This window comes from Cyrtonyx montezumae, unplaced genomic scaffold (genome assembly GCF_038088225.1).
Source record: "Cyrtonyx montezumae isolate F1298 unplaced genomic scaffold, pur_monq_1.0 scaffold_34, whole genome shotgun sequence".
Classification (NCBI taxonomy): domain Eukaryota; kingdom Metazoa; phylum Chordata; class Aves; order Galliformes; family Odontophoridae; genus Cyrtonyx; species Cyrtonyx montezumae.
The window spans coordinates 2,832,132-2,857,602 of record NW_027072039.1 but is presented as its reverse complement, the minus strand read 5'-3'; the positions used below and the strand labels follow the sequence as shown (position 1 = coordinate 2,857,602).

The 25,471-nt window shown below is 44.2% G+C and overlaps 2 protein-coding genes across 2 annotated transcripts in view; one reads left to right on the top strand and one right to left on the bottom strand.

The window, feature by feature from the left end:
• Positions 1-720: 720 nt before the first annotated feature.
• On the top strand, positions 721-19,070 carry RNF20 (ring finger protein 20). The gene is made up of 19 exons (XM_065745235.1): positions 721-910; positions 1,035-1,202; positions 1,721-1,868; positions 2,019-2,201; positions 3,390-3,508; positions 7,671-7,817; positions 7,969-8,046; positions 8,308-8,427; positions 9,068-9,247; positions 9,433-9,568; positions 11,503-11,624; positions 11,942-12,339; positions 12,884-13,001; positions 14,850-14,999; positions 15,861-16,073; positions 16,747-16,872; positions 17,872-18,012; positions 18,381-18,482; positions 18,705-19,070. The coding sequence occupies exons 1-19, from the start codon at positions 782-784 to the stop codon at positions 18,879-18,881; spliced, it is 2,955 nt and encodes a 984-aa protein (XP_065601307.1). The 5' UTR covers positions 721-781; the 3' UTR covers positions 18,882-19,070.
• Positions 19,071-21,496: 2,426 nt separating this feature from the next.
• Positions 21,497-25,471, bottom strand: part of GRIN3A (glutamate ionotropic receptor NMDA type subunit 3A) — a 64,402-nt gene continuing 60,427 nt past the window's right edge. The window contains exons 8-9 of the mRNA XM_065745192.1: positions 24,781-24,854; positions 21,497-22,927 (exon numbers count right to left, since the gene is read on the bottom strand). Of these exons, the coding sequence (XP_065601264.1) occupies positions 22,591-22,927; positions 24,781-24,854 (411 nt within the window). The 3' untranslated portion in view covers positions 21,497-22,590. The remainder of the gene's footprint in view (positions 22,928-24,780; positions 24,855-25,471) is intronic.

Here is a 25,471-nt window from a genome sequence, read left to right as displayed (position 1 = left end):
CTGTGAAAGGCCCTTGGCAGCCTGCTCCTGCTGAATCTGGTTATTTGTGAGCACTGGGAGGTCATCAGCAGAGGTCCCTTCCATCCTCAGGCACTCTGTGATTCTCTTAAGTGGTAGTCCAGAGCTTTTAAAATTCCAGTAGCTTGGTTGTAAGCATGCTTCTAGTGTGTCTGTATCTCTGAAAACTTGGGATTTTGCAAAACTTTATTAGGAATTGCTATTCAGTTCTCTAGGATTTATTAGGTCTTTTTGTAACATCTCTGAGGACTTGTCTTCAAGGCGTTGCTTCCCTTGGCTTTAACTGACTTGGGATGTTGATTTACTAAGAGCAATTTGATGGGTGTGAAGTGAACAGGTGTCATGTGTTCACAGCATCAGGAAGTCTCAGGAGTACCCTGTGAAGTCCAACTCAAATCATTTTCCTGAAAATGAAGGGATTAAAAAAACAGAGGTGAAAGCTGCATGAAGCTTTTTTTTTTTTCCCCAGAGCATGCTAGGATATGGTGCTTCCATTTGGACATCACAGATTGGTGGTTCTCATGGAGGATAATTTTTTTTCCATCAGGTTGCTGTTCACAGCACTAAAACCCAGTGACATCTTTAGTTTTTGACCAGTATTTTCCAAAGCCTCCTGGGTTACAGATTCTGTTCTGTGTTGTATATCTTGTTGCCATAATGAATTGGTTGTAGTTATGTTGGTGTCTTTGCTTTTCTTTTAATGACGTTCTTTCATATTTAGGTAGAACTTGGAGAAAGGGAGAGCCTTTATGTCTCAGCCACCATGTCTGGAGCTGGCAATAAGCGGGCAGCTGGAGAGCCTGGCCCTTCTGCACCTCCAGAGAAGAAGGCAGGGGTTGAAGACTCGGGGACCACGGTGGAGACCATTAAGCTTGGTGGCGTTTCTTCAACGGTATGTCTTTATTGCCCCTCAGCCTCTTGATTCTTCTGACCTGGGAACGAAACTGTCTCTCTTCCTGATGAGCCTAGTGAACTGCTCTGTGAGGAATATGCAAGTGACTTATGCTTCTGTGCAGGAGGAGTTGGACATTCGGACCCTACAGAGCAAGAACCGGAAACTAGCAGAGATGCTTGACCAGCGGCAAGCCATTGAAGACGAGCTGCGGGAACACATTGAGAAGCTAGAGCGTCGGCAGGCCACTGATGATGCCTCTCTGCTGATTATCAACCGTTACTGGAATCAGGTTAGTAATCTACAAAGGAGACGTGACTTTCAGAGCAGCCCATTTCATTCTGTTGGCTCACAATGTCAGAGGCAGGTGCTGGTGGTACGGCAGCAAAGGTTGAATCTTCCCACCAATACTCTCTTAAGTTTTGTTGCTTTGTGACAGATGGCAGAGGGGCAGTCTGACAGCATGATGTCTGACATGGAAGTGCTTATGAAGCAAGGGTGTCTGTAGCAGCTGTGAACAGTGGATGATTTCCACTGGTATGGAGTGTGGCACGCAGGCTCTTATTTGTTGCTGGTGAAAATGCATAGCTAATGGTGATGACTGTTGAAAAATAGTGTTTTGTAGCTGTGTATTTGCTCTATCAGGTAATGTTACGTTCTTTGTATCTTTTGTAGTTTCCACGGAAATAAATAGGAGGCCTTTCTTTTGGAGTGACCTGACTATTTTATAATATTGCTCTCCTTGTGCCTTCTGTTCACCTACACTCCATTCACATCTGTCCTTTGTCTTGTCTTGCCCTGTTGTTGCAGTTTGATGAAAATATCCGCATCATCCTTAAACGTTTTGACCTGGACCAAAGCCTTGGAGACCTGCTGTCTGAAAGAAAAGCACTTGTGGTACCAGAACCTGAACCAGACTCGGACAGTAATCAGGAACGCAAAGATGAAAGGGAAAGAGGTAAGGCACATGACTGGAGACAGTGGAAAAGAGGTATTTCAGTTGTGGATGGTACTGATTCCTTTTTCTAAAAGCTATCACAGGCTTTCTGATGATGAAGAGTAGCGTTATTTATCTGTCAGCATATTTACTTCTGTTCTTCCTTTCCAGGTGAAGGGCCGGAGCCAGCATTCTCCTTCCTAGCAACTCTAGCCAGCAGCACAAGTGAGGAGATAGAGTCTCAGCTGCAAGAGCGTGTGGAGTCCTCCCGGCGTGCTGTTGCTCAGATTGTGACAATGTATGACAAACTGCAGGAGAAAGTGGATGTGCTGTCACACAAGCTGAATAGTGGAGGTAGGACCAGAGTGGTTGATCCCTGGCTGATGCTCAAGGATCCCTAATTCCTTCTTAGATATCATTCTGCATTGTAAGCATTATGAATGACTACGCTTTACACTTATTTAGTTTCCAAAATAAATTTGTTTAGCTCTCCTAATGCCTAATAGTCAAAATCTCCATTAAAATGAATACTAGAAGAATGATAACTGCCTCTGAATTTGAATTCTAATTGTTCTGTGCGCAGTGCTGGGCTGAGGAGAGACTTGTTTCTGTCTGTAGTGTGCTTCTTCACCTGAGAAGCTGCAGGTGGAACCTTATCACCAGGTGTCCCTGACCACCAAGCAAAAGGTTTGGGGCTTTCAAGCGAGGAAATGAAACCTGTATTGCAAACGGATACTGGACTTCTAATTTACAGTTCACTAAAAGGCATAGTGGAGTTAACTTTTCACAGTTTTCTGTGGGCTTTAAACACAATGGGAACCATCTATTTCCAGCGTAACTATTAATTTTGAAAGCAAAACAGAATTTTGATGAGATGAGAATTTCAGAATTTTGAAGAGATGTAAATGATTAGAGTCTAAAAATTGATGCAGCAGTTTATACTAAAAATTGATCTCTGAAAAACTTTGTTGGTAAAGGACAGAATTTAACCTTTTCCAAGTGAAAATATAGGTAGAATTACTATCTCTTTTTTTTTAATTCCTGTTCCCTAGGATGTTACATGCTCTGGTAAAAGAACTTTGACAAATAGAGCAATGGTGTGGTAAAGTACTACAGTTCTTAGCTGGCAGTCTCAGGCTCTGTTGCAATAATTCCAGTGCTATTGTGTGAACCTGTACTCAATTGTAATTTTCATTTGGTTTATTAGCTTATGGAATATGTTGAAACAGGTTTGCACATGAGTTTGATCTGCAGTAGGATGCTGGTATGATGATGCGGAAGCATTTTCTGTGTTACTGACATGGTTGGAATTATCTCTGGCATTAAGAGGTGGTAACTGTCAGTCAGGAATGAGTGGTGTGTTAAACTACAAAGCTTTTTGCTTCTTGAATGCAAGATAAGACCATGGGGCCTGCTGGAGTGATGTAATAAGTAGTGGTTAACAACAGAATCTCCTTTTAACTTTTCTCTTTTTCTCTCTGCTGTTTAAGAATTAGAAGCTACCTCATTTGATTTGTTTCTTTCTCTTTTTGCCCATCTCAGATATTTCACTGATGGAAGAAGCAGTCTCAGAGCTTAATTCCTATTTGTCACATGAAAATGGACGTCTACAGGAATTGGCTGATCTTCTTCAGGAAAAGCACCGAATAATGTCTCAGGAGGTATAAAAAGAGAAGGAAATCTGTTTTGGAGACTGTACGTGATTATTTTCCACTTACAAACTGCTTTGCGGATTATTCTTGCCTTAGAGAGAGGCAGCAGCAACTAGATTGGAAATTCATGTTCTGAATGAAGGTTATAGAAAGAGTGGATATACGTAGGTTTTTCTGTGTTATTTAGGTGGATTTGATTGTTGTATGGCTGAAGTGCAGAGTGTAATGACTAGTGAGTTAAATGGACTTGATATTTAGAAAATGTAGAAGAGAAGGTGGTAAGATGATGCTAAGCTGTCTGTGACACCTGGCATCCCTGGCACTCCCATCTCATTTTTTTTTTCTGGGTCGCATATGAAAGTTCCACAGCCTCAATTATAGGATGAATGCAGTCATCAAGGAATTCTGTTGGCAGTACTTGCTTCAGAGTCCTCAGTTCCTATAGAATCTGTTTTGTGATAATGCTGCCCTTGTTCAGTGTTTGTTCATAGGCACTTCTGTGATTTATAGAGCAGATAATGGTAAGATTATAAAAGATTTAAAAGGAAGACAAAAAACTTTGAGTGAAGTAAGGTGGGCACTTCTGCACTCTGCCTGATATTCCCAACTTCTTCCCCTTTTTCATTATTGTTCTTTTTTTTTTTTTTAATTTCAGTACTGTGCTAGGATTCTGCTAGTATAAAATTCAGGGCAGTTTACTGCATGTAATAGAATGGTTTGAGTTGAAAGGGACCTTAAAGATTGCCAGTTCTCCACACCCTCCTGACTTGTGAGGGAGACCACACATAAGATCAGGCTGTCCAAGGCTTCCTCAACTTCTCTGGGCAGCTTCCAAGGGATCTCATCCAGTAATTATTTAAATAGCTAAAGACTCGCTTGTCTGAAGTTCAGACTCCTGACTTTGCTTTTATTTTTCGAGGCACATATTCCTCGAGATTGTGAACTCCAATCTTAAGCCCTTTAATGATCTCAGTGTTGGTGAGCACCAGGTTCAGTAATCATCAAATCACAGAATTGCTCGGATTGGAAAAGGCCTTCAAGAAATCATCAAGTCCAACCACAACCAAACCATACTGCCCTAAAAAACCTACTGCTAAATTATATCCCTGAGCACCACATCCAGATGATTTTTAGATACGTTCAGGGATGGTGACTCAGCCACCTCCCTGCAGAGCCTATTCCAGTGCTTAACAGTCTTCTTTCGGAGGGCAGACTTTGACCTGTTCAGGACACTTGTTGCAAGGGTCCCTTGGGACTTGCTCCTGAAGGGTAAAGGGGTCCAGGAAGCCTGGATGCTCTTCAAGATGGAAATCTTAAAGGCACAGGAGCAGGCAGTCCCGGAGTCCTGTAAGTCAAGCCGGAGGAGCAAAAGACCAGTGTGGATGAACCGGGATCTTTTGTTGAGACTCCGAGAGAAAAGGAGAGTCTATGTCCTCTGGAAGATGGGTCAGGCTACTTGGGGTGACTACAGAGAACTGGCCAAGATCTGCAGGCAAAAAATTAGAAAAGCTAAAGCCCAGCTTGAAATTAGGCTGGCTACTGCTGTAAAGGAGAACAGGAAACCCTTTTACAAATATATTAACAGCAGGAGAAAAACTAAGGAAAATTTCCCTCCTTTACTCAACGAGGCAGGCAATATAACCACAGAGGATAAGGAAAAGGCTGAGGTTCTCAATGCCTTCTTCACATCTGTCTTTAATAGACAGGACAGTTGTCCACATGGTACTTGCCCTGACCTGGAAGTCCGGGACGGGGTGCATAATGCACCCCCTGTGATTCAAGCAGAGATGGTCAGAGATCTTCTCCTCCATCTGAACTGCCACAAGTCCATGGGGCCAGATGGGATCCACCCAAGGGTGCTGAGGGAGCTAGCAGAGGTGATTGCCGAGCCACTTTCTGCCATCTATCAGCATTCCTGGTTATCTGGAGAGGTCCCACAAGATTGGAGGCTTGCCGATGTGACTCCCATCTTCAAGAAAGGCCGTAAGGAAGACCCGGGGAACTACAGGCCTGTCAGCCTGACCTCGGTATCAGGGAAAGTTATGGAACAGATGATATTGAGGGAGATCACACGACATGTGCATGGCAATAAAGGGATCAGACCCAGCCAGCACGGGTTCACCAGGGGCAGGTCGTGCTTGTCCAACCTCATCTCCTTCTATGACTGGGTGACCAGACAGGTAGATGAGGGAAAGGCTGTTGATGTAGTCTACCTGGACTTCAGCAAGGCCTTTGACACGGTCTCCCACAGTATTCTCCTAAGGAAACTGGCAGCCCGTGGTGTGGACAGGTTCACTCTTCTCTGGGTGGAGAACTGGCTGGAGGGCCGTGCCCAGAGGGTAGTGGTTAATGGAGTTAAGTCCAGCTGGCGTCCTGTAACGAGTGGTGTCCCCCAAGGGTCAGTTTTGGGGCCCATCTTGTTTAATATCTTTATTGATGACCTAGATGAGGGAATTGAGTGTACCCTCAGTAAGTTTGCAGATGACACAAAGCTGGGAGGATGTGTCAAACTGCCTGAGGGTAGGGAGGCCCTTCAGAGGGATTTGGATAGGCTGAACAGCTGGGCTGAGCAAAATGGGATGAGGTTCAATAAGACCAAGTGCCGGGTCCTGCACTTTGGCCACAATAACCCCATGCAATGCTATAGGCTTGGGGCAGAATGGCTTGAAGAATGTAGAGAGGAAAAGGACCTGGGGGTGTTGGTTGATGCTCGGCTCAACATGAGCCGGCAGTGTGCACAGGTGGCTAAGAAGGCCAACAGCATCCTGGCCTGTATTAGAAATAGTGTAGCCAGCAGGAGCAGGGAGGTGATCATCCCCCTGTACTCAGCTCTGGTGCGGCCGCACCTCGAGTACTGTGTTCAGTTTTGGGCCCCTCACTACAAGAAGGACATTGAGGCCCTGGAGCGTGTTCAGAGAAGGGCAACAAAACTGGTGAGGGGCCTGGAGCACAAGTCTTATGAGGAGCGGCTGAGGGAGCTGGGATTGTTTAGTCTGGAGAAGAGGAGGCTCAGAGGAGACCTTATTGCACTCTACCACTTCCTGAAGGGGGGTTGTGGTGAGGAGGGGGTAGGCCTCTTCTCCCTGATAAGTAATGACAGGACGAGAGGGAATGGCCACAAGTTGCGCCAGGGAAGATTTAGATTAGACCTCAGGAAGCATTTCTTTTCTGAAAGAGTGGTCAGGCACTGGAATGGCCTGCCTAGGGAGGTGGTTGAGGCACCATCCCTAGCGCTGTTCAAGAAGCGTTTAGATGAGGTGCTTAAGGACTTAATTTAGTAGTTGGGTAGAGATAGTGATAGGAGGATGGTTGGACTAGATGATCTTATAGGTCCTTTCCAACCTTATGAACTTATGAACTTATGAACTTATGAACTTTCTGTGAAGAAATTCTTCCGTATGTCTAACCTAAAGCTTCCTTGGTGCATCATTTCTCTGTTTTTTCATCAGTGAGAAAAGAGCAACCCTGCTGTTTCTCTTGTTGGTCTGCCCAATACCTGGACCAGGAAGTTACCTTGGTGCACTCCAGCAGTCTCTTGGGTTGTTTGCAGCCCATCAAGTTGCCAGCAACTGGGTAGAAACTGCATAATTGAAATCCCCTATGAGAGCCTGTGGGCGTGATGCTTCTTGTAGCTGAAGCAGTAAGGACTTGTCAGCAGTCTTCCCTTGATCAGGCATCCTGTACTACACCCTAACCACCAGATGTCTTCTTTTGGGGTGGTCCCTAATTTCAGCCCTCAAGCTTTCAGCCTGTTTGTGGTTGTTTCTCAGAGCCAGGTCTTTGCAGTCTGCTTAACATAGAGGGCGATTCCCCCCCACCTTATTCTCTGCTTAAAAGCTTGCAGCTCTCAGTTATTGTGCTCTAGTTGTGCCCACTGTGTTTCCATGATAGCAGGTAGGTCAATAGTTTTCCAACTGTACTACTGCTTCCATTTTCTGCTTGTTTCCCATGCTGTATGCACTGGTGTAAAGACACTTCAGCTGTCCTGTCAGTCTTGTTCTCCTCTTAGGAGAGTAATCTTGGAGTATACTATCTGAATAGGAAAAGACAACGACAAGATGTACAAGGAGTATGAATCCAGCATATGATGAATAAGAGGAAAAAACGCTTAGCAGTCTGAAAAATCGTTCATTCTATGTAATATTGCTGACTAAAATATTCTTGACTGCAGTTCTCCAAACTGCAAGAGAAAGTGGAGACAGCGGAGTCTCGAGTGTCTGTTCTGGAGACGACGATTGATGACCTTCAGTGGAATATTGAAAAGATCCGAAAGAGAGAGCAGCGACTGAACCGGCACTTGGCAGATGTTCTCGAACGGGTGAGCACCATCCTGAGAAATGGGTGTAGTTTTGAGTGGCGTGGTACTTTGTTGTGAGAAGCTTGCATACGGTTTGTGACCCTCAGTCTGCTCTTTTAGTATCTTTCTGGCATTTAGTCAGACGTTTATGAAATTTGTTGCCTTTTTGCAGGTGAATTCTAAAGGCTACAAGGTTTACGGAGCAGGGAGCAGTCTGTATGGGGGCACAATCACCATTAATGCCCGCAAGGTAAGGTCAGGGCCTTGGTTTTGTTCAAGGGGAAGAATATATTCAAGGAGCATTTGTGCATAGGAACTTGATTTGTTACCGAAATAAATACTTCCTTTACTACAAATCTCCTGGGGGGCCATGGCAGACCTGCTATGAAACAGACCGGGGAAAGTAGAGTCTGTCTCACTTGGTAACACTTTCTGACCCTTACTGTAGAAATAATCACTCAATTAGTACTGTACATGAACAGTGGAACTTAAAAGTGTTTACCCCCAACAGTTTGAGGAGATGAACGCTGAGCTGGAAGAGAATAAAGAGCTTGCTGGGAACCGCCTCAATGAGTTAGAGGATCTGCGCCGTGATCTTCAGGAAGTCACAGCACAGAATGAAAAACTCAAGGTGAGACGTCTCTGCCTGTCTGAAGATGAAGGTGTTCCGTGTGGCCTGTTCCCATGTGTGTTCCCAGCTGTCTTGTATATCTGGGATTCGTTATTAGTATTCTTCTCTTCTATGCTTGCACTTTGTATCCTGAGCCACATAAAAAAGCATGGCTAGCTGGTTGAGAGAGATCATTGTTTCACTCATGTGAGACCCTGCTTGGAGTACTGCATCCAGCTTTGGGGTCCCCAGCATGTAAAAAACCAAGATCTTAGAGTGGGTCTAGAGGAGAGGCATGTAAATGACCGGAGTGCTGGAGCACTTTCTTATGAGGAAACGCTGAGAGTAGTTGCTCTTCAGGGCTAGAGAAGAGAAGCTTTGGGGTACCTTATTGCAACCACTCAGTATTCAAAGGGGGCTTATTGAAAGATGGAGAAAAAGTTTCACAAGAGCTGGTAGTAACAGGACAAGGGATAGTGCTTGTACACCAACCTCTTAGTTTAAAATAAAGCTTGCAGTTCAGTGCATTGATGACACCATGTGGTCATCAGTGGGAATTGTACTTATATTTTATTTCCTGTTCTCAATCCTGTTCCATTGCTTTACAGTGTTTTCATGATGTCTAGATTTTGCTTTCTGTGACATCTTGTGTCCTGGCCAGGTTGAGCTGCGACGAGCTGTGGAAGAAGCTGTGAAGGAGACTCCAGAATATCGCTGTATGCAGTCCCAGTTTTCTGTTCTGTATAACGAGAGCCTCCAGCTGAAGGCACATCTTGATGAGGCCCGCACTCTGCTCCATGGCACTCGCACCACGCACCAGCGCCAGGTGGAACTAATTGAGGTAGTATCTCTGCTCCGTTCAACTAGAGAACACTGTCACCCACTGATTGTTGCTGTTGGTCTGAGTGGCTCTGGAAATGCTCAGGAGATTTCTTCCTGGCAATAATTCATCTGTTCTCGTACCCTTCTGCTGATGACGTGAGAGATGTTTTCAGGTCACAGTTCTGTCCCCTTCTTATTCCTCAGAGGGATGAGGTCAGCCTTCACAAGAAGCTACGCACAGAGGTAATTCAGTTGGAGGACACCCTGGCACAAGTCCGCAAAGAGTATGAGATGTTGAGGATTGAGTTTGAACAGACGCTTGCTGCCAATGAACAAGCAGGTATGGAGTTCTTCTGTTATGTTCTGGTTTTGTTTTAAAAAAAGCAGCCCCATTAGAGGTTGCTTGCAGCAAAGCAGTGTGATTTTATCTTTTTCTGTTACTGTTAAATACTTGTTTTGACAAGTTTCAGGAGCCAGTGACATGTTATCTGACTTCTAGGTGTTGCATAATGTTACAGTTTCATAGAATCATATAGTCACAGAATGATTTGGGTTGGAAGGGACCTTTAGGGTCACCTAGTTCCAACCCCACTGCTATACGTAGGGACACCTCACAGTAGAGCAGGTTGCTTACAGCTCCATCCAGCCTGGCCTTCAATACCACTAGGGAAGAGGCAACCACAACTACCCTGAGCAGTCTGTTTCAGCATTCCACCACCTGCATAAGTAAATAATTTCTTTCTAATATCAAGTCTTAATCTTTGCTTATTTTGAATCAGCTTTAAACCCCTTTCTTCTCATCCTCTCCCCTGCATGCTCGTACAAAAAGTCCTTTTCCAGCTTACCTGAAGGCCCACTTCAGGTACTGGAAAGCAGGTGTAAGGTCCCCAGCTCGCTCAGGCTGCCCTTATATGGGAGTAGCTCCAGCTCTCTGATCATCTTTGTGGCCCTCCTCTGGGCCTGCTCTACCACCTCTGTGTCCTTCTTGTTTAGGGTCCCCAGAACTGGATGCAGGACTCCAGGTGAGGTCTCATGAGAGCAGAGCAGAGGGACAGAATCACCTCCTTCGGCCTGCTTGCCACACTTGTCTTGATGCAGCCCAGGATATGCTTGGCCTTCTGGGCTGCAAGCGCTCATTACCAGCTCATGTTGAATCTTTTATCAGTCAGCACCCCCCAGTCTCTGGGTTGGGATTGAGTTTGGAAATCTGGGCTTTTCTCAAGCCACTTTCCTCCCAGCTTGTGCTTGGATTATTAGCTATTATGTGTTTATTACTTGCTATTTTCCTAATAATAATTTGGTTTCTGCTAATAATGATTTTGTTTATGACAGATTGTTCTTCATTTTAAAAAAATTACTTGTGGGAAGATTAGCTTATAAGTCTCAGATAACCTAGACAAACTAGTAACACTTGAATCTTATCAGGAGAAAGAAGGAAGTTGTTGCTTAGTAGCATTTAAATGAGTAGAGATTTCCTGTAGCATGACTTACTGGTTAACTTGGTACGTAGGTTAAGCACCACTGAGCTGCTTGCTCATTCACCTTCCTACTCTTGGTGGAGCACAAGAAAAGGAAGAGTAGTAACAAGTAAACTTATGGATCAAGATAAAAAAAATGTTTGATAAGCAAGAAGTAAAACAGAGAGAGAAATAGGTGATGTAAAGTACTCACTCAACCTTATACTGATGCCAAGTCAGTTCACAAGCATACAATGGCCAACCTTTATAAATGTCCATTCTTTTTAAGTTTTTATTGATGGCATTACATAACACACAGTATCTGTCCTGATCAGTATGGATCATCTGCTTCGTTTGTCTCATCCCAGCTTCTCGTGTACCTCCAGTTTACTTGCTGAAGGGGCTGAGTGAGAAACAGGAAACACCTTGACAACATGCAAACATTATTCAGCATTAGCCACACCATTTATATGTTACCATCATTATTTTGGTTCCTAAATCTAAAACAACACTGTATAAGGTGCTGTGAAGAAAATGAGCTCCATCTCAGCCAGACCAAATTAAAAAGATTTGCTTTTCCTTTAAGGGATCTGGGAGAAAAAGTAGAGGAGAAACCGTGGCTAGGAATCTCCAGTCTTAGAGTAGCTTGTGACAATGGCATGAATGGCATGACTGAATGTGAATGTGTTGTGATGCTGAGTTGTGCAGTAGAATGATTTGTAGTCCTATTTTTGTCTCTTGTCATTCTCTCACCATGAAAGTCTGTAGAAAATGAGTGCAGGTATGTTTTGTTGCATTTGTGTTATTGTTTTTCTAGGCCCAATTAATCGGGAGATGCGTCATCTCATCAGCAGCCTCCAGAATCATAACCACCAGTTGAAGGGAGAGGTATTGAGATACAAACGGAAACTGAGAGAGGCCCAGTCTGACTTGAGCAAGGTATTTAAATACAACGTGGCAGTAAAAGAGCAGTAAATGCTTAGTGGAGGGGTGGGTGCTGTCAGTCCTTACTTGTAGCATCAGCTTTTCTGCTGTGGCATGCAAGATGCAGCATAATTTCTGATGGAGTGCCACACTCTCCTCCTTTCAACTTAAGAGATGAATTGTTGTCCTTTTGTAGCTTTACAGAGCTCTATGAACAGTATTAGTATTGTCAGAGGAAACGTGCAAGTGGATTTCAGGAAGACCAGTGTAGGTGGGTAACTGTGATACAAGTTTCTGGCTGATCTGTCTTCTCTGTTGCTGTTCCATGACAGATCCGCTCTCGTAGTGGGAGTGCTCTTCTTCAATCCCAGTCCAGTACTGAAGACACAAAGGAAGAGCCTCCCGAGATCAAGCAGGAACCTGATGACCCTTCTGCCCAAGTATCTGCTCCCAAGGCTGCTTCTGAAGAAGCTAGTGAAGTTAAGGCCAGGAGAGATGAAGAGGAACGGGAGCGAGAAAGACGGGAGAGGGAGAGGGAACGTGAAAAGGAAAAAGAGAAAGAGAGGGAGCGAGAGAAAGAGAAAGAAAAAGAAAAGGAGCGGGAGAGAGAAAAACAGAAACAGAAGGAATCTGAGAAGGAGAGAGAGTCCAAAGAGAAGGAGAAAGGGAAACATGAAGATGGAAGAAAGAAGGAGGCTGAAGCAATCAAACAGTTAAAGGCTGAGCTCAAGTAAGAGTTGCTGTTTATCCCTTTCTTGTGTGAGTTATGCTCAAACTTGGGCGTTTGTGTGAGATCACTTGTAGCTCTTGGGGAATTCACTACTGAAATTAGAAGTTCCTAACAGCCTGTGCCTGGTTATTTTTTGGACAGTGCAGTAACATTTCACTTGGAATAGCCTAAAGCATGAATACCAAACTGGGTACTTCATACTGTGCGTCAAGTTGATGCCACTGCAATTGTGTAAAACTCTGTAGCAGCATGTTACTAATGAAGGGAGTAGTGGTCCCCCCTTCTTAGATCAGTACCAAAGCAGAAATGGATAGCTGTTCCTTACTTTAGGATGCACACTTCCTTTACCCTTTGCATTCTGTTGGCTTTTCAACCCACGTGTGTCTGAACCTGTTCTTTACAGCTTTCAGCTTGTGTTTACCAGAGTGAGATGAGCTCTGGAAGAAGATTCTCTATACCTGCAGTGTGGAATACAGAGAGAATATTGCTGAATGTGTGATAGTGTAGGTTTTGTACTCACAGTCCTTTACCTTTGTGTTTCCAGGAAGGCCCAGGAGAGCCAAAAGGAGATGAAGCTGTTGCTAGATATGTACCGCTCTGCCCCCAAAGAGCAGAGGGACAAAGTGCAGCTTATGGCAGCTGAGAAGAAGGCAAAAGCAGAGGTAAACCTCATTTCTCTTGCCATTTTTTCCTCTTTTGTATGCTCCTTAAGACTTCTCTTCAAATATTCTGTACCTGAGCTGTAGTGCCTTGGTTGTCAAAATGAGGGGGTTTTTCCTGTCTTATATTTGTCACTTACACTAGAGACTGAAGTAGCCTGGAGCTGAGAAGGTATGCTGATATGTCCTCTTGAAGGACAGTGTTTTCATCGTTGGTGTTAAAGGAGGTTGCTTGTTCAGAGCTGTTTTTTAGCTTTCCTTTTCAATTGTATGTAAAATGCATAGTTAAAAATTTAGACTAAAGATCTAAGGACAGAGTTAGGCAGCAAATAAGACAAAAATTAGTCTGTGCTATTAAGAGAATGTAGAGAGTGGTCTCAGATTTCCTAGTGGATCAGGCAAGGAACATCACCTAACATATTTTAGATGAATCTTGGACAGTGAATTGGAAATAAATTTAAAAAATGTCCTATATGAGTGAACTTGTAGAGAGCACTTAGAAAAGTTACAGTGTGATGTTAGAAAACCACACTTGTAACACCTCTCCTCCAATCACTCTGGTTCAGGACTTCCTACTACCTAGCCACTGGAGCCCAGTCTAGGGATGTACAGTCTCAACAAAGGCCGAGAGGTGTGGTGCTGCTTTCCTGAGTGCAGGCCCAGCAGTAGTGATGCTAAATGTTTGTCCCAGGGACATACAGAGAATGCAAGACACAGATATGGCCAGTCAAGCAGACTGCCATGGACAAACTGCTGCCTTCAACAGTGCTTGCATAGTGGACTCAAAACATTAACATGAGTAGACAAGCCCCCACATCTTCACATGGTAGGGGTAAAAATTCACTGTTGACAGTACATATACATGGCTGTGTCCAGTTTCACAAGCACATGCATTTTAGCAGATCCCTTCAGTACAAGCACAGCCCTTCTGTCAGTTTAGCACCTCTGCCTGCATTCCAGGCCTCTGTTAAGACAGTTTGTGAACTGGGTAAAGAAGTTGGCATTTAGTCCTTGCAGTGCACATATACGTGGCATAGGCAGTGAGATCACAGAGAGATAGTTAAGAAAAATACATACACAACCAAGTCCTTTCTGTCTACATACCTGTTTGTTAATCCTGCTCCCTTTCCCACTGCTCAGGTGTTTGCAGAACTCTGACTCATGTAGCTCAGGCCCCCTCTAATTGAGTCTTATCCATTGTGGAGTCCCATTTAGTCTTCTTGGAAGTAGCACCTCTAGTTTGTAGAAAGCCTAACAATTAGTGTGACAGACAAGGTTGGCTTGTTGTGACTGTATGCATGTTTGTTTCTAAGGCCAGTGCCTCTGTGTATCTTGTTTCTGGCTTCTCCCTTTTTTTCCACCTTAGTTTCCTAATTGTCAAGGTCCCCAGTCAGATGACTTTCTTGAATTAAGCATTCTCACATTCCCCCATCAGTTAGTGTGACTGACCAGGTTTGGTTCCTTTGTTTTCACAGTCACGTTTGTGTCTCTGTATGTTTTGTTTATGGTTTCCTCTTCCTTCTCTTGTTCTACATTTTTGCATTGAGAAAGGTGCTTGAGCAGATGCTCTCCTTCCACACGTACAAGTGCAAGAAACAAGTGTCACTACTTTGATAAAGGTGTTGTTGAGTTTTCCAAGGTTTTGAAATAAAGGTCTTAATCTTACAGTCCATCTTAGTGGTCTGTCTGGTAGTAGTAAAGTGCCCTGTTGAGATGAAATGGATTTTATTTTCCCATGCTTAGAAGGCAATTTTTCTGATGTTCTGAAGAACTGTTGGGAAAACAGGCACTTAACAGAGCTCGGGCCATATTCTTGTATTTAGTGTCATTTCTGTCTTGTCCTTTCTTAAGCTGGAAGAACTAAGGCAGAGAGTGAAAGAATTGGAGGACAAGGAGAAAAAGGAGAGTAAAAAGATGGCTGATGAGGATGCCCTCAGGAAGATCCGAGCAGTAGAGGAACAGATTGAGTACTTACAGAAGAAGCTAGCTATGGCTAAGCAGGTGAGTTTCTAATGTGTTGTGCCATGGCATTTGCCTTTGTGAAAGTGTCTTTAGTTTACTGCCAAGGAGACAGATTTCTGTTGCCTCATGTTTCAGAGATGTATACGATTTGTCCTTGTATACTGAAGCAGGAGAAAAGAAATCTCAACACCAAGTATCACAAAGCCCATGGCAGAAGTGGTGGGGAATATTTATCTGTTCACAATGCTTAGGTGGAGAGTGCAGTCAAAATGGCTGGGTCAGCCTCTAGAGGAAGAGGGTGAAACTTATTTTTAGTAGCATTGTTATGTGTATAGTTCATAGAATTAATTTGTGTGGTGCTGTTACATACCTTCTTCTACAGAAAAAGGCATAGTCTTAGATTAACAGGGAAGAGCCAACCCTGAGCATAGGCAAGGCAAGCCAGTCATTTGATATGTACTTTTTTAGAATTTAAATTCTTTTCCTTATAGTACACAATTATACTATCTTGCCATTTCATCCTTTAATGATGAAGCAGCATGAGTATAAAGGGCTTGACAGCCATTTAATTGGAAGCTGTTGAGTTGTCAACCTCAGGCATTAATTGGCCTAGTTTATGACAGCTATTTAGCTAGCTTCCTGAAGTTGGTAGGTGGTTTCTCCCCAGATCTGGCAGTGACTGTGCTGCAGCTGATTTTTCCCACCAGACAAGCAAGCATCTGTGAGTTTCTATGAAGATTAGCCTCTTCACAATTCAGAGCATTTCTCCTGTGGATAAGTGCCTAGAAACTGATTCATTTTCCTTGATCTGTGTTAGTTTCGGTGTCTCTGAGTACTATGTCCAGGATAATCATAGTGGTACAGGAAACTGTTTTGCCAGAGCCAATGATTATCTTGCAGGAGGAGGAGGCTTTGCTGTCAGAAATGGATGTTACAGGCCAAGCCTTTGAAGACATGCAGGAGCAGAACATCCGGCTGATGCAGCAGCTACGGGAGAAGGATGATGCCAACTTCAAGCTGATGTCAGAACGCATCAAGTCCAACCAGATTCACAAACTGCTGAAAGAGGAGAAGGAGGAGCTGGCAGATCAAGTTTTGACACTGAAGACACAGGTAACCTGAGAGAAGGAAAGAGGACAGCTGAACTCATGGGAAGGTGAAGGTATTGTAAGTTAGCCCTGGTAGGTAGCTAAGACCCACACAGCTGCTTCCCCCAGAAGAGATTGGTCAGAAATTCAAAAATACAGTGCCACTAAAGCCCCTCTGAAGAAAATCAGTTATATCTCATCCAAAATTAGAATAGAAGGAAATGTTTCCCATATCAACTGAGGTTTCTGTGTTGGACTTCAGGGCGTCTTGTCTCAGTGAGAAATGTCTGTATGAGTATAAACTGTTCTGCAGGTTCATTGTGATGGAGAGCAAGCAGAAAGAAAAGCAGGGAAGTCACTTTCCTGTGGTGGCAGTTCTTCCACATTTGTGTTGTGCCATATTTGGGATCAGAGTGGAACTGCTTACTGTCTTGGAGCAGTTCCGTAAGCCACCCCCCAAAAGGTGAATCCTTGTTGCAGGTGATTGCTAGATTTTAGAGCATTCAGCAGAGAGTTCTGAGTGTACCTGTCAGTGAGTGCCAGTGTGTCTTGCATTCAGGAAGAAAAAAGTGAGATAAAGAGATACTGTCTTTGATGAGGAGGCAGGCATATTTTTTGCATGTACTTTTAATGACAACTCTGACGACCTGTAGAGAATTTATTTCAGTCCTTATCTGTCTCATCTCTCCCTTTGTAAGGTGGATGCCCAGCTGCAGGTTGTACGTAAGCTGGAGGAGAAGGAACACTTGCTGCAAAGCAGTATTGGAACAGGGGAGAAAGAACTTGGTCTCAGAACACAGGCCCTGGAAATGAACAAACGCAAGGTGAGTGGTTCGTTTTGGAGATGGAGGGAATCTCCTGTCTCACTGGCTTTGTAGAGCCTGATGTTCCCTGCTTTTGAATTACATGAGAACGATGAGGAGCACTGCAGAGTGTGATAGTTTGTGTCATAGACTAATGTTTACTTTGATCAAGATAAGTAAGGTGTAGCTGGCTGTGTGAAGGTCTGATTAGGGGGCTGAGGTGCCTTGAAAAGGGAACTTAGAAAAGAAGAGGCAGCAGCCAGATGTTAACAGATCAGTTAAAGCTTTCCTCGGAAAGATGAGGTCAGTAAAAGGAAATTATGATTAGGGAACACAGTGAAGTTGGCCTGTGGACTAAAACTGAGTGCCGAGGTTGATTCAGCCACTGCTATCAAGGCTGTAGTACAATAGTGGAATTGCATTAGAACGGACAGGAAGGAAATGAGAAATGCTGTTTTGAAGAGGAGGTGGGGGAATGCAGTGCTCTCATGTTCTGTGGTACCAAGAGAACTCAGCTAATAGATTTGTTAGTGCAGGAATAGAAAACGGTAAGAGAATGGGTCTGGAGAGAAAATGACTAAAAAAATCCCACCCACACAAAAAAGTCTTGTCTTGCAGTTCTATCTAGTTTAGCTGTAGATGTGCTTCTAAATTCAATGGGAAAAAGTGTGGAAATGGAAGGCTAAAAATACCAGAACTAACAGGGAAAACATTAATGCCCCCTCAATTCCAAGTGAGATGTATTGCTATGTAACAAGTTGTCTCTGTTAAAAGAGGAGTGTTCAAGCTAAATTATTAGAGCTTGTGAGCAGAAAGATATTTTGCTGTTGAATAAATGTTTAGGGAATAAATTCAGTTCTTTGGTTTGAAACTACTTAAAAGCAGATCTGGAAAAAAATACATCTCCTGCAGCCCTAGAAATAGCTTGTGAGCAGTCTTACATTTATAGATAGAGGGGGACCAGAAATCATCAGAACTTCTTTCATGTTTGTTACTTGTGTGATGGTTTACTTTTTTCAGGCCATGGATGCAGCCCAGCTTGCAGATGATCTGAAAACCCAGCTGGAGCTGGCTCAGAAAAAGCTGCATGACTTTCAGGAGGAGATTGTGGAGAACAGAGTAACTAGAGAGAAAGAGATGTTCAACTTCAAAAGGGCTGAGGTACATACCCCATGCATAATCCTTAAATACCTTTTTCCTTTGGTGTCTGCTCTTTGTGCGCTGAGGTCAGAGTAGGGTTCAGCTGCATGAATTTTCGCACCATTTCCCAGTTAATACATTTATGTCCATCTACTTGGGTTTCTGCTTGATAGAGTCTTGGCTATTTCAGGTCTTGGACACTAAAAACTGACAATACAAATTAGTGCCAGAGGATAGTATCTTTTCTCATATGCCTTTTGGGATGAAAGTATAGATGGAGTGATACAGCTAGATGCGCAGTTGGTCAGGTGCTAGTTCTGTTTCTTTCTTGAAGAAGCTGTGGCAGAAAAGACACCGCTCATTTGTTTGGTCTGTTTGTTTTTGTGCAGGAAGACATTTCTAGGTTACGCAGGAAGCTGGAAACCACTAAGAAGCCTGACATGGTTCCCAATTGTGATGAGATACTGATGGAAGAAATCAAGGATTACAAGGCGAGTAGCTGTCTACCACTTCTCTCTTGAACTCTCCTTTAGTCAAAAGGCTTTGTAGTCACACTTGTATTTGACATTTGTTATCTGAACCTTGGCATTGTAGACTTGTTTTGCCTTGAAAAAAGCACCCTTTCAGTAGGAGAAGTTGAAAGCCCTTCATCTTCAGTCCTCTTTTCTTAGCACAGTGCAGCAGGCCCTGACTGTAACGTTTCTGTCTTCCAGGCCCGCCTGACCTGCCCATGCTGTAACATGCGCAAAAAGGATGCTGTCCTCACTAAGTGTTTTCATGTCTTCTGCTTTGAGTGTGTGAAAACACGCTATGACACCCGGCAGCGTAAGTGCCCGAAGTGCAATGCTGCCTTTGGTGCCAATGACTTCCATAGGATCTACATTGGTTGATTCTTTCCACTGGAGTCAGGAAGCTGCTGCTTACGCTGACCACCCAGCCTCCCTCACTTTCTCTAACCATCACCTTTGGGTCAGTCAGTGCTTCTGCAGTGTTCCTAGGGAACAATATCGGTTCCTTTCGTGTCCCTGTTGTTTTGCTTTTGTCTTCAGTTTTTGTGTATTTTTTTTTCTATTTTCCATTTATCACTTTCACACTGCCGAGTTGGAAACATCTGTCTGAAGCCTTGCGTTGGTGGGATGGAAGCTCTCTGCAGCAGAATAAATGAGGTCTTTATTTGAGGAGTTTGCTCTCTGGGTTTCAAGCTGTGTCAAAGTATGGTGGTGTTGCTGAGTGTGAATAGCTTCCCCATTAAATGACCAGCTAAAGAATGAAGTGGTACCTACGTAGACTTCAGTGGAGTGGCTCACAGATTAACTTAGGTTGGAAGGGACCTTAGACCAAGCAGGCCAGGACCCCATCCAACCTGGTATTGAATGCTTCCAGGGATGGGGCACCCACAGCTTCTCTGTGCAGCCTGTTCTGATGCTTTGCTACCTTCTGAGTGAAGAATTTCTTCTTAATGTTTAACCTAATAACCTAAGTTTCCTCTCTTTTAGTTCAAAGCCATTTCCTTTCGTCCTGTCCCTATCAGACTGTGTAGAAGTTGAGCCCCCTCCTGCTTAGAAGCTCCTTTCAATTAGTGGAAGGGCACAGTGAGGTCTCCCCAGAGCCTTCTCCACGCTAACAAATCCAGCTCCCTCACCTCTCATGGCAGGAGAGGAGCTCCAGCCCTTTCATCATCTTTGTGGCCCTTCTGTGGACCCTCTCCAACAGCTCTGCATCCTTCTTGCTCGGGGTGCCCTGGACAGGGGTCCCATCTGGGCTTCTGTGTTCAGGCCTCCTTGGTTATCTTTGTGAATCAGGCCAAGTATCTGTGAAGGATGCTGCAGTAGTAAACATGCCTCTCTGTCACCAGAAGTGTATGTGTATCTTCACATCTGGCAAATGGGGAAGAGAAGGCAATGGAAAATCTTTGAAAATAGCATCCTGCTGGTGTTGGTGTGGACGTCTTCCTCCAGGTTGAGACACTGCCCTTAGTTTCCTGGGATTAATTTGTAAGGATTATTTCGGTGCAGATTTGCCAGAAAGATTAATCTTGTAATGTACATGCTATAATAAAAGCTGTGGTCTGGATTACTTTCCTGTTGTTATTAACTTTGATAGTACATAGCCACACTTCTGTCTTTTGTCCAATTTCTGGAAGTGTTTTTTTTCCAGGCTTTAAGTTTCTAAAGCATGTAGACGAATTTCTTCTTTCCTCTGTCTTCAGAAAAAGTCAATCAGAGCAGCCTCTGTCACTTTGGCTGTACCTCCAGCACCTTATTCCTGACGTAGCACAAGGACCAAATTGAGCCATTCTGTCACAGGAGATCTCGTGAAGGGATGTGCCATACCTTGTAGACTCTACACTCCCTGTGTGTGGGAAGGCTTATGTGTTGTCACAGCCTGTGCAGGAGGAGCACAGTGGAGCCTTTATTGTTCCCCTGAAGTTGCTGTCTGGATTACAGCTCATAATGTGTCCAGGAAATAAGAGTGCATGCTTGGAATGCTAACCATGTGGCATGTTCTATGCTACACATACTTGCTCATCAAAACCAGGGCTTGAGTCAGCAGCAAACCAGTATGGATTGATGAGCTGAAAGCGTGGCAATTTATAAAACAAAGCTACAACAACAACAAAAAAACCCCATCCGGAATAGCAGATGGGGTCAGAAAGAAGGAAAGCTGCCGAGTCTGGAAGTTCCCGTGGATGTTCCTCCTTGCTGCACGTCTTACACGGGGTGCAGAGGTCTCAGGACAACCTGCTGCTCGTGTCGCTTGACCTTGTGTCAAGGAGGAAAATCGTGGTCTGTGTTCTTCACTTGATGAGACACCATCTGTTCTTCAAGTCTGTGAATTCAAGTTGTGCCCTGCTTGTGAGGCAGTGAAGCTCAAGAAGTGTGTGAGCTGTCCTATATCAATCTTGAACCCCAACTATATGCAGACAGGACAGAACTCCACAGCCTTTTGACACAGGCAGTCCCCACCCTTGCAGGCAGCCCGCAGGCCTGGGAATGCATGGCACCTCCCATCCCACAGAAAGCTACGGAAAACATTATTCACTGTGGAATCAGGCTGAATTCTCTGTGTGTGTGTAAATTGACGTGGTTCTGGATCTATAGACCTGAAAAATCAGGAGATGAACTTGTTTCAACAGGGCTGACTGCTGTGGGTGCTGCCGATGCCAGCTCTTAGCTGACCACGTAAAGCTTCCATTTACAACTGTTCTGCAAAGGTTAAAGGTGCAAAAAGGTGGTACACCTTACTGAAACCCTGGAATTTGGTTTCAGATCTAGCTGCAGCCTTTTACCTGCTGAGAACATCACCCTTGGCAACATTCAAGCAGGTGGCTGGAGATACAGAGAGGGCAAAGATGACTTCAGTGATGCATCTGGGAGACCACTGTTAATTCTGACAGTGCCACAGCCATTCTTTTTCTCTGCAACGCAGGGTGTGTTGGAAAGCATTGTTTAAAGGTCCATAGAAATCCTGTACAAATAACACAGCCGTTTGGATTGATGTATCATTTATTCAGATGCTGAACAGCTTACCCTTCCTTCCCCTTTACTCATCGTCCAGGTGGGAGTGAGCTCCACTCAGTACATTGACTTTGGAACAGCAAATCTCATTTTCCATTACCACGAGCCCTAGTCCACGAGGAGGCTTTGGTGCCAAGCTCCCTTTGACTTCAGTGGGAGTTTGGTGTCAGAATAAATCCCCTTTATGTCATTTTGACTGTAAGGAAGAACCCTAATGTCAGTTGAAGACAGAGAAACATTAAGGGAGTGGTTTCACAGTGCTGAACACGGTCAGTAGAGGGCAGAGGGCTGCAGCACTGCTACCCCCTCCCTTCCCTCTCATCCTTACCCTGTGCCACTGTGAACCCAATCCCCACATTTGCCAGTGCAGCTGTTGGCATGGCTTCTCTGCGTGGAAGTGCAAGGTGACCCCGGGCTGAGAAGCAGACAGAGGTGACGGTTTGGTTTCTGTGAAGTTATTTTTAAGCTGGTGGAGTTTCTTTCTTACAGACACAGAGCAGCCACGTCTGCGTGTGTGCTGAAGAGTGAAGGGAACACTGTGTACTGGGACTACCACCAAGAATACGTCTCGTGAACCACAGCCAGGAGGGAAGGGGCTGCCAACACAGAACTAGCACCTGGTGTAATGAGGCAACCAGAAGGAGCCTTAGCATAAACAGAGACTAAACCCATAGGTACCACAACAAAAACATACCATCAAGAGACATGCTTCCAATGAGCAGTTTAGATTTCCGTTTTTTTTTTTCTTTTTGAATTAATGCACAGAAAGGGCTAAAAAAAGAGGAAACTTCACTGTAGTGCCAAGTGAAGGAAACAGGAATACTTGCTTTTCAGACACTTCTTGTTTCTCTAGTCCCTTGGGAATGGCTGGTGTTGGCCAGGAGAACTAGAAACTCGCTATGAAAGGAGGAGGACTCAGGATGGTGGCAGTGGCTGTGGGCTGCTGCAACTCTGCTCTCCTGAAGAGCATACTGCCTGCTTTATTTTCATGCCTCTTCCTGGCATTACAAAAGCGTGTTACAAATTTTACACAGAAGGGGAGGAAGGAAGAAAAGGGGAAAATGGGCCAAAGTGTGCCGGCCTAGGGCTCTGCAGTCCTGTTTGTCCTCTGATATTCTTCCAGCTCAGATTTCCGGTCCATGGCGAGTTGCAGCTCTTGCTTGATGATTTGGATCTGCTTCTCCAGCTCCGTCAGCTCTTGCATCACTGAGGTCCTAGCGATACTGAGGGACTCGGCCTTCCCGTTGGTGGTTAAAGAAGCTGGAGCCTCCCTCCTCAGCTGTGGCAGGGGGATGTCCTGGTGCTGCCTGAGGGTCACCTCGTTTTGCCCTTCGTCGGTGCAGAGGTACTTTTTGCGGTGACAGTTGCCCACGTTGGCTGTGTTCCACACGGCGTGCTGGCTGTTCCCTACGTGAGACCTGAACAGAAGTGTGGGAGTCAGTGCAAAATCAGAGCCTGATGCGTACGCAACCCCTCCCTGTGAGCCATCCTAATGGAGAAACGTGAGGCTGCTGCCACTAATTGTATTCATTATTTCTTTGTTTTTAACTATTACCACTCAGGAGCACAATTTATGAACACCAATGAAGCCAAATGTTTGTGGCAAACTGCAGCTGACATTGGAAAAGAATCCTAAAGTTCAAGTTTTCATTTTTTTCAGTTACTGAATCGCAGTCCTCTCAGCTCCAGCACAGGAAGACGTGTCAGTCTGCCTCCAAAGCTCTCTGGAAGCTTTGTGGATGCAATATCCAAAGTCTGTTACAGCATGAACATGCTGTAATTTGTTCTCATGGAGGGGGAAAGGGGCTGCCTCGAGTTGGTCAGCATGGGGGAAAACGTGTTCATTTCTTGTTGCAATCTCCATGTGCTTGGAAGGAATGGACACGGCTTAATCCAAACCTTGCAGCACAGCAACGTGAGCTTCCCAGAGGAAGTCACTCATTATCACTGTCATTTCTGATGTATTTTTTCTTTCACAAATTGAAGCTCAGCTCTTTGATGAAGGATTAGTTACTGCTGTAGCTCCTGCTGCTCGTGGCTGGCTGGTCTGGGCAGCTGGTTGTAACAAAGGCCCCAAACCACAATTACTGCTTGAGTTTCAACAAGCAAATGAAACCCTTCAGAGTTCAGCCACTGAGGCTGAGAAGTTCTGCCAGCACATTACTAGATGTCTTGGGTTCAACATGCCACAGATCTGTGCAAAAGGCAGCTTGGATCACACTCAGACTGCCATGCAGAAACACACACGGCCTGTGTGCCTCTGGGGCAGCAGCACACGCTCAGTCTGGAGGATGAAGGAATACCTGTGTATTTCTTTTTCAGAGCTGTTCTCTGTAGGGCTTTTTATTCATCCCCTGCCAAGTTTCTCCACTGCTCAGTGTATGGCAAATAGCTCAGCCCATTGTTTTTTTAATCATCAAAGATACAGACTGATGATGTAGATCAGCCTAGAAGCATGTAGCTGTTTCTTCCTTACATCTGCTGACACTGGCACAGGAGCTGTGAACCAAACTAAATGTACATTTACGTGTCCTGGCCACACTGAACTTACGTGAGGTTTCAGTCACACCAAATACATAGCAGCAGCCAGAAAGACATTTCTTCTCTGAATTCTGTTTCTACCTATCTGTAGAAAAGCTGGTGCCAGGGTCTTTAAAAAGTGCACAAATCGTTTTGAATTACTGAGCAAATGTTCAGTGTTATGAAGATGCCTTGTGGTCCTTATGGCAAGAGATAAGTCAGACTGTCTGCTCTCCATAGCACACAGGCTAAGAACACAAGGAAGTCTGTTACCTACTTCTTCAATATCAAGAGTTGAGACAAAGGCTTTTAAAAGGACTGCATTTTTTTTTCCCCACAGTTTTTTAGTACTTATTCTGAAAAATAAGGAAGTTGAAAGTTTTTTAAACATACGTGCCACCTGATCTGGCATTCCCTGTGAAGCTATTGCACAGAGCCTATTCATCTCCTGGTTCTTATACGGGCAAAACCAACAGCAGCAGCTCTAATAATCTGAAGAGCCTGGGCTTTCAATGGAGTGCTTTTATTCTGTTAGGGAAATCATCAAAGAACAAGACTTCTAGATTTAATGCTTTCTGTTGGAAGCAGTTCATTACTGCTTCACTCCCTTGTCATTTCTATTGTTTCTTTGTTGTTGTTCTTCTGTTATGTTTGACATGTATTAGATCCACAAATAGATATCCTAGCAGGGTGTGCTTCATATCAGAGTAATTTCTATAGCTTGTTTAGAAAGGCATTCAAAAATTCCTACCTCTTTTCTACTCGTTTTGTCTTTGTCTGGCATCTGTCCTCAATAAATGAACTGTTCAGGGCACGATGTAATCTCTAGAGGGGAAAGAAGAAAATAAATTAATAAAAGCGAGATTAAAAACAGCTCCATAAGTACACAAACAATTTGGGCCACGTGTGATGGACTTACACATAAATTATCTTGCATTTTCAAGGATGCAAGCAATGCCTGTGCTTTGTCATTACAACAATTTCTTTTCCCTATAGTTCTGTGAGAAAGGGCACTCTGAAAGGTGGACAGGTGGCAAACTATCCTTGGTGTTAGAATTCTTCAGAAGAAAAGGGGATCTCAGCAAGCAGTGTTATTTTCTAAAGAAGCTCTTTCACTGTACTGCTTGAAAGCAAGAGCTCTTATTTTCTGTGACTTTTTCAGCAACGTAACCTCTTCCTTTACAGCATACACCTAGAGCACTTTCCTTCCATCATTTCCCTTAGAATAATGGTGTCAACTACCCAGCATCTCCTGCACTCATCAAAAATTTGGGAACCCGCCGTATTAAGATAAAATCTTCCAGACTAGGATACCACTGTTGTTTTGGGTGTCCAAAAACACACTGTAAGGTTAAACTCGCACGTGGAAAAGTCCCTTCTGTAGGCTTTCACTTGCAAATGTTTGTAGCATTTCCTCTATGCTTCTGATTTCACCCATACAT

What these genes read in the sequence shown, in the direction of transcription:
- RNF20 (XM_065745235.1), top strand. Translation starts at nt 782, where the DNA reads ATGTCTGGAGCTGGCAATAAGCGGGCAGCTGGAGAGCCTGGCCCTTCT. An exon ending in TCAACCGTTACTGGAATCAG is followed by an intron (nt 1,203 to 1,720) that starts GTTAGTAATCTA and finishes CTGTTGTTGCAG; the next exon opens with TTTGATGAAAATATCCGCAT. An exon ending in TGCTGCCAATGAACAAGCAG is followed by an intron (nt 9,569 to 11,502) that starts GTATGGAGTTCT and finishes TTGTTTTTCTAG; the next exon opens with GCCCAATTAATCGGGAGATG.